This window comes from Castanea sativa, chromosome 3, assembly GCF_040712315.1.
Source record: "Castanea sativa cultivar Marrone di Chiusa Pesio chromosome 3, ASM4071231v1".
NCBI classification, from domain to species: domain Eukaryota; kingdom Viridiplantae; phylum Streptophyta; class Magnoliopsida; order Fagales; family Fagaceae; genus Castanea; species Castanea sativa.
This window is the reverse complement of record NC_134015.1, coordinates 33,333,241-33,341,870: the sequence shown is the minus strand read 5'-3', so window position 1 is coordinate 33,341,870 and position 8,630 is coordinate 33,333,241. Positions and strand designations below refer to the sequence as shown.

At 33.0% G+C, this 8,630-nt stretch overlaps 1 protein-coding gene across 1 annotated transcript; it reads left to right on the top strand.

The window, feature by feature from the left end:
• The first annotated feature begins 5,310 nt into the window (after positions 1 to 5,310).
• On the top strand, positions 5,311 to 8,301 carry LOC142626807 (protein STRICTOSIDINE SYNTHASE-LIKE 10-like). The gene is made up of 3 exons (XM_075800524.1): positions 5,311 to 5,519; positions 6,755 to 7,024; positions 7,662 to 8,301. The coding sequence occupies exons 1-3, from the start codon at positions 5,371 to 5,373 to the stop codon at positions 8,197 to 8,199; spliced, it is 957 nt and encodes a 318-aa protein (XP_075656639.1). The 5' UTR covers positions 5,311 to 5,370; the 3' UTR covers positions 8,200 to 8,301.
• The last annotated feature ends 329 nt before the right edge of the window (positions 8,302 to 8,630 follow it).

The window sequence follows — 8,630 nt, the reverse complement described above, 5'->3', positions numbered from 1 at the left end:
TGATTTGGACGTGGGTTTGAAAATTTGGATTTTGGGTATACTATTTGTAGATCTATGGGTTTGCTATTTTGATTTGTGTTTTGGTGTTTGGTTGAATGGATGTCTTCAAATCTGGTGCATGTGGTTTGGATTTAAATTTTGGTAGGTGACCTTTCAGATTTGTGGTGGCCATGTGGCTGGTTGCTGCACAGTTTTTTTTTCCCCTTTTGTTGCTGCTCTGGGTTAGAACTGGAGGCAGTCGTGGGTTGCTACTGCACTGGGTCAGAGGTGGTGGCAGCCGTGGTTGGTTGCTGCACAGTTGTTTTTTTTTCCTTTTGTTGCTGCACTGGGTTGGAGGTGGCGGCAGCCATGGATTGTAGCCGATGTTATTGTTTTTAGGTGGTAGAAAATAGGGAAGAGAGAGTGAGAGTTGATGCTAAACTAACCTTTAGTAGTGATGGTTGTTCAATAGAGTTGCTGGTGCCAGTGAAGACTCATGGGTTTTGCAAGTGGCTAGGCTCATGGGTTTTGCAGGTGGGTGAGAGAGAGCAAAAGGGAAAAGAGATGAGAGTCAGAGGGAAGAGAACGTAACAGAGTTTAGGTATTTAGGGACAAAATTGTCTTTTAAGGACTAAGTTGGTTTGTTTTGAGAAGTTTTGAACCTACTTAGTATTAGCTCAAATCTCAAGAATTTTCTGGAATTTACCCTAAATTTTAACTTAAAATAAATTAATTATTTTAATAATTGATGAGTCTCCTAACAAAATCACAGTAATTTTAAGGTTTGTAATACAATATTACACTTGGCACAAGTACGTTGTGTAGTGCATATGTGTAAATTTTACTAAATTTTAAACAATAAACTTATGATATATAATCAAAATAAATATTAAAATTTTTATAATTACTTATAAATTTTTAACAAAGTTTTTGTGGTATAGTTTTCATTTTTCTTTTTAAAAAATTGTTAATAGAATTTCAATTGTAGAATTTTAAAATATCTCTTGAAACTTAGATAATAGAGTTTTATGTAAAGGAAGCTATTTGTAGTTGACTTTGATCAACAACAAAATATTTTAATAATTAACGAAAGTGTAGATTTATTGTAAAAAGACTTACAGAACCCAAATTTTATTATATAATTAATATATGATATCTTCCATGATTAAGTTAAATATAAGGTAATAAAGTTGCTCATTGTTTAGCTAGACATGTTATTACTATTTTAGATTTGGTTGTGTGGATGGAGAATATTGTTCCACCACAACTATTTTCTATACTTCAAGCCGACTTAGCCAACTTTTCTTAATCTATTAGTCTATGTGTTTCCCCCTCAAAAAAAAAAGTAAAAAAAAAAAAAAAACCTCATGACCTCATTTTATTTATAGGTAAAAAAAATATTATTTTGAGGTTTGCATTAGTGTAAGCCTCTATTTAGTATTTTCAAAAATATTCAATTTTTCCCTTTTAAGTGCAAACCACACCTAGTGATTATAGATATTATCTTTTCCTCTAGTGATTTTCAAAGTTGTAATTTCCCCCATGTTAAACGTATAGGCACTACAACAAAATGTATTTTTAGTGACGAAAATTAGTGAGGAAATATTTTTCGTCACTAAAAATATAGCTTTAGTGACGAAATATAAATTTCGTCACTATTAATGAAAAAAATTATAACATTTAGTGACGAAAAATGAATTTCGTCACTATTGTGATCTGAAAAATGGGCGCTAATGGAAGGAAACTTTGGCGCGAGTTTAATTAATCTATAGTGACGAAATATTTCGTCACTAAAAGTTGAAATTTTTAGTGACGAAATATTTCGTCACTATAGATATTGCTGTGGATAGTATTAGTGACAAACATCTTTTCGTCACTATAAAGAAGAATTAGCGACGAAAAATATTCGTCACTAAAAATAATAATAATTTTGCACTTATATGTTTTTAGTGATGAAATCACAATTCGTCACTAAAAATATAATTTAGCAACGAAATATGAATTTCGTCTCTAAAAATCTTAACAAAGCCGGTCTTTAGTGACGAAATTTAAATTCGTCACTAAAACCTTAAAAGTCTAATTTCAAAACCCAACTAAACCACAAAACATTTCACTAACCAAGAGCCATTTCTGTATAAAAAAAAAAACTAGAGCCATTTCAGTCAAAAACCAAAAAAACCCAAATCACATGTGAAGCCACTGTCGCCGATCAAGCTCAACGGCGACGCTTCAGGTCACCGGCGATCGACGATGCTTCAGGGACACGATCGGCGACGCTTCAGGTCGCAGATCGCGACGCTTCAGGTCGCCGATCGTTGGCGACCTTGAACGTCGCGATCTGCGACCTTGAGCGTCGCGATCTGCGACGCTTCGGGCGCGAATCGCGGCGCTCGGTCGCCGATCGTTGGCGACCTTCAGCGTCGCCGATCGCGACGCTCAAGGTCGCCGATCGGTGTCGCCAACGATCGTTGGCGACGCTTCATCTTTCATCCGGCGACGCTTCATCCTTCATCCGGCGACGCTTCAGTTTGTGACGCTTCCGGCGACCCTTCGCCTTCCACCCAGCCGGCAACCTTTCGCCTCCCACCCCCAAGCCTGGGTATTTTTTTTCCCCTTTTGAGTTAAATTTTTTGTTATTTTTTGTTTAATGATTCTAGTTCCTTTGGGTATTTCTTTGTTTGATACAGTAATGGGTATAAGCATTTTTGTTTAGTTTGGGTATTTGATATTTACTGTGTAATGGTTGTGAAGAAAGTTTCTTATATATGTACTTATCAATTGCTGTAATTCCTTTTTATTTCTATGGTTCTTATTGTTTGGATGATTCTAGTTTTGGATCCTCACTCTCTTGGTTTGGTTTCCACATTGATACCAGTGTTAGATATATGTAGTGTACAAGTTCCTATACATTAGGTGTAATGTTTGAACTCAAAATGAGATTACCCATCTTCTAAATTTTCTTATGTTGATTATTGCTTAGGTAATGATACTCTGATTTCACAATGGGATTGTGTCCTTTGATTGTTATTTGACTTGATTTAATAGGGGATTGTTTACTAGATTATGTTTTAGATACGTTGTGCTACTCTATTAATATTTCTTGCAAGACAAATGATGAGATTTTTTTCCCTAATTGCTAGTTTTTTCTATCATCCATTTTGATGATAAAATGAGTGTTCAATCTGAGAAAGGAATATTAGGATGGCATTGTCTCTAAAACCAGGTTGATGAAGGTTGTTTTTTTTGGGGGGTGGGGTCCTTTGTTATCAATTATCATAAGATTAAATTCAAATCTTTTGGGATTAGCATAGAATGAGGATATAGACTATAGAGATATATGAATGACATTACAGGTGAAGTGAATGGTTTTGTGGAATTAGAATTTAACACTAGTATTGATGAGGATCATGATGGCACTGGTTAGTTTAAACAGAAGCACTTTAATGTTACTTTAAATACTGTCAATGCACTTTAAGGTAGAAGTTTAAGGATTTTGGTATATATGTACTTAACATAAAAGTTTAAAATTGATGCAAAATAGGTGTAATTTGACCTTTCCATCTTAATTGAAAGGTACTATGAGATTTGGTTACGGTCTAAAATTTATCTAGATAAATGAAAAGTTATAGATTTAGGTAATATACATACACCCCCACATGGGTGTTCATTGTGATTTTAATTTATTGGTGTGGCTACTCTTAATGCATTGTTAGAAATGTTTCTTATAACATAGTTAATGTTTTTACTTTACGATTTTAATGTAGTATTGTTTTTATATTTGTGCAGATTTCTTATTGGTGGCTTTTAGGGGATTTACTTTTGGCATTACTTGAAGACATATGAGGACATCTTGCGTTAGTTTTAATTATATTATGCTAACATTTTTGTATTGTTATAAAATATGACGAATTATTGTATGTATTGCAAACAATTATTGTATGGAAAGAGTTTGAATTGGATACTTGTTTTATTTTTTACTTGTGGAATGTATGGATCTTTTTTTTATAAAAGTGTTGAAATAAATGTATTATTTAAATGAGAGGTTTTAGTAATGTAATAACAGGTTACAGGTTAATATCAAAGCCATGAAAAAAATAAAAACAGAAAATAAGTTTTAGTGACGAAATATTTCGTCACTAAATGTAGCAAAATTTTGTAAAAAATGGTTTTAGTGATGAAAATTTGTCACTATATGTGCATGGATTTTCTTAAAAATAGTTTTAGTGACGAACTTTTTCGTCACTATATGTATCCGAAAATAGTTTTAATGACGAAATTATTCGTCACTAAATATGATTTAATAAACTAAAATATTTTTAGTGACGAAATATTTTCGTCACTGAATGGTGTTTTTAGTGAGGAAAACATTTAGTGACGAAACGTTTTCGTCTCTAAAAGTTTTTTTTTTTTTAAATCAAATCGGACTTTTAGTGACGAAATTTTTCATCACCGGGACTTTTAGTGACGGGGTTTCAGCGACGAAATGAATTTCGTCACTAAAAGTCCGATTTCGTCACTAAAGGTTCTTAGTGACGAAAAACTGGACTTTTAGTGACGAATTTTTTCGTCACTGAAAATACATTTTGTTGTAGTGAGGCAATTCAGTAGCCCATTTTCTAGCTAGGAAGGCTAATTCTATCAATCAGCTACAGGTTTGGATTGATTTCTATCCTAATGACATAGCTCCTTTTGTAATTTGCTATGCCTTGTAATTTTTCTTTTTTGAAATAGACTTGACCTGTTGGGTCTGGATTCTCAAAAAAAAAAAAAGTGCAAACCACACCTAACACTGTTTGTATTTCTTTTCCTAACTTTTTTTAGTTACCACAATACAGTCCCACAATAATTATATTATTGCAATTATATGCGTCGAGACATTATTTAGGTAGTAAATAATAGATGGATAATAGTCAGAGATGGAAAAGAAAGAAGAAAAAGATTTGGAGCTGGGAAATTTTCTAACAGGTGTGGTTTATTTTGGGGGAAATTAAATATTTTGGGGCATTAACTCAAGCCTCCCAGACAGATTATTTATATTTTTACCCTTTATTTATTTTTGTTTAGAAAAATATAGATAAACAGCAATTACTAGTTTGTACTGACAAGGGAAAAGTGAGTAGTTAGCACATAAGACGTAGCTACGATAGTGTACTGCTATAATTAAGTGCCGCAAACTATAGCTACAACTTACAAGCACAAGTCCCTATAAGTGCCACAAACTACATATATAGCACGATAGTGTACTGCTATTAAGCCACATATCTTAATTTGTTTGCTGCCATGAAGCCACTTTTTGCTTACTCCGTTTCGTTCTTCCTTGTACTAATATTCATTGCTCCTACTCTCACCCTGTCTGTTACCATTGATCATCACCTCGAAAACTACAACCATATGGAGCTCCCTAGTGCAGTTGGCCCTGAAAGCATAGCCTTTGATTGCGATGGAAAAGGACCATATGTGGGGGTCTCAGATGGTAGAATCCTCAAGTGGCATGGAACACACTTAGGTTGGAAAGAGTTTGCCATCGTCTCTGCAAACAGGTAAAATTTAACATACATTTATCCATAACATTAATGATCAGTCATAAATCATTCTCCTATTTTTTCTAATGTCAATAATTCGAGAGTACATATATCAAACCTTAGCCTTGTTTTGACTATCACCTTTAAGTTTTGTCATTTTAGGCAAGAAACAAACGCGATTCAAGTCAAGCATAACCTAAATGTTTTCTTATTCATGTTGGAGGCATGCATGCAACGTTTGAAAATTTGTTAGAGACCATAATTCTTTCTCTGGGGCTCAGAGTTATAAGCAGGTTGTTGTTGAATTTGTAGGCATGCCATTTTTAAAAATACGAGTAAGACGAGCATGGCATTTTGTCAAATTCTTTTTTTTTCTTTTCATAATTAAAATTGGAGGATGGGAGATTTTGTCAAATTTTGATTATTGAGCTACTATTAATTCCTAGAAAAACGCGGACATGATCTTTATTTCATTTGGAATGAAGAAAGTCCATTATTTGTTTATATATATATAATGTCAAATCATGTAAAAGTTTAAATAATGTTGGAATTAATATACATTTAGATTTATAATATTCAATCGATATTTATTTCTAACGAAGCAGATAATTTTTCCTAAAAATTTGTCCATATTTTGTTAGAACATCCATACAAAATGATTTAATAACCAATTTTTTTTTTTTTTATTGATTACCCACTCTTAATTTTTAGGTAGATTTCATTTATAGCTTAGGTTGTAACGAATTTAACAATACATTTTCAAAATTAACAAATTAAACTAATTTTTTTTTAAAAGTAACAAATTAAAATTTCTAGTTTCAAAATAAACAAATTAAATTATAAGATTTATCAGAAATAATTAAACCTTCAACCTATATTAAACCTCAAATACAATGAATGATATTCACTTAAATGGGGATGAGATTAAATTTTAATTTTTGAAAACTCATAACTTAATTTGTTACTTTCAAATTACAAAATTTAATTTGTTATTTTAAAACCACGAATAGGATTAATTTAAGCCCCTTAAATTATAAGGTCTAAGATGCAACTTTACATAAATTTGGTTATTTCAAAGATTGGAAAGCATAACTTGGAAATTGTTTGCTTCTCATGACATTTACATGCATCAAATACGAAGCGTGCATCATTAGGATATTGAACGAGTTTTGTACTTCCTTTATGATGGGTTGTTAACTAAAAACATTTGTCGAAATATTCAACTGAGCAAACCTGCTCTTATATTTGATCAGGGATAGGGAGCTTTGTGATGGCTCAACCAAGCTCGAGAATGAACCAAAGTGTGGAAGACCACTAGGCCTCAAATTCAACCCTGCAACTTGTGATCTTTATATTGCAGATGCCTACTTTGGGCTCTTAATGGTAGAACCCCATGGCGGTGTCGCCAAACAACTTGCCACTTCTGCTGAAGGAGTCCCCTTTCGATTCACAAATGCTTTGGACATGGACACCAAAACTGGAGTTGTTTATTTTACAGACAGTAGCATTGTTTTTCAAAGAAGGTATATAACTTTTCACTTTTTTTGTTGGTCTCATTCTTTTTTTGAAGATGCAAATAAAAATGTTGGCGCAATAAGTAATACTTTTAGGAGATATATAAGGATTAACCAAATAAATACACCTAAATAAACACATCTTTTAGGAATGAATAATAACTTTTCACTCTTTTTTTTTTCCTCTGGATCACCAAATAAACACACCTAAACTCCCTCATTTATAAGGGAAAAACAATCAACCTAACCAAAATATGAATAAGAGTATTAAGACGAGGTAGATTTAAGGACAACTAGGGATATGTCCCACACACAACTCAGGATTGATCTATTTTGAAACAAAGTTAATGTCCCAGCTTCAAGAATAAGACATTATTTGGATGCTAACAATCATATGCCAAAGATGGATATTCAATTCCTACCTTGCCTACTCCATTATACAATTATTCCTTTTTTACCAAATCTACTAAACTTTTTAAAATCATGGCTTTTGATAAAAACATCCTAAAAAGAGAAAAGATATAATTAAGCAAGAATTTAGTGAGCAATGTTGAACTCGGTTAATTAAGCCGAAAATGTAAAAGATGAGATTATTTTCTTTCTTTCTTTTAATTTTCCCTTAACTTTCTCCTCTCCTTATTTGAAGGGTATGGTTACTTGTAATCCTAAGCGGAGACAAAACAGGCAGGTTGATGAAGTACGACCCACGTACCAAAGAAGTGAGTGTGTTGCTGAATGGCTTAGCATTTCCAAATGGTGTGGCTCTAAGCAAGGACAACTCCTACCTTGTACTTGCGGAGAGTGGCAAATTCCGAATTCTAAGGTTTTGGCTTAGAGGCTCCAAGACCAAGAGTCATTCTTCAGAAGTATTTGCTCAACTTAGAAGATCCCCAGATAACATTAAGAGAACCAGGAAGGGAGAATTTTGGGTGGGATTGAATAGCGGAAGAGAGATCATAAATAATCTGGGTCGTCACATAATTAATCTACAAAATGAAAATTTGTCCTTACGGTTGATAAAAGATCCAGTGGCAACCAAATTTGATAAAGATGGAAACGTGCTAGATGTGTTGGATGGAAATGGTGGTAATGCATTTGACTCAGTAAGTGAAGTTGAAGAATTTAATGGGAAACTGTGGATAGGGTCCTCAGTGAAGCCTTACCTTGGTATCGTCAAACTTTAGATATTTCTTTGCAGTACAGGATGATTTATGATTACGACTATACATCCTACATACATATATGTGGAGTACTTACTTAAAACTCCACCAAATAAACCCATTTTCTTTTCTTTTCTTTTTGGGTTCTCTTACAACAAGAGGAAGAGATGGGATTCCAAAATCTCGATTCTCCGTGCTAAATAACATTAGTATTTCCAATACTATAATTAGGATGGTATTGATAATGTGGACCTTAGCCAAAATGATTTTTTTTCCCAATCAATATCTCAAATTTAAGATTAATTGTAATGCTCACCAATGAATCAAATAAATGTCTAATTTTAATATAGATTAATTTATTCAATCGTACGATTGAATAACGCGTTACAATAAGTGGAAAATAGAATATTCCAATCATGATTTTTCTCAAGAAGAAAATCAAAAATTACCACTGA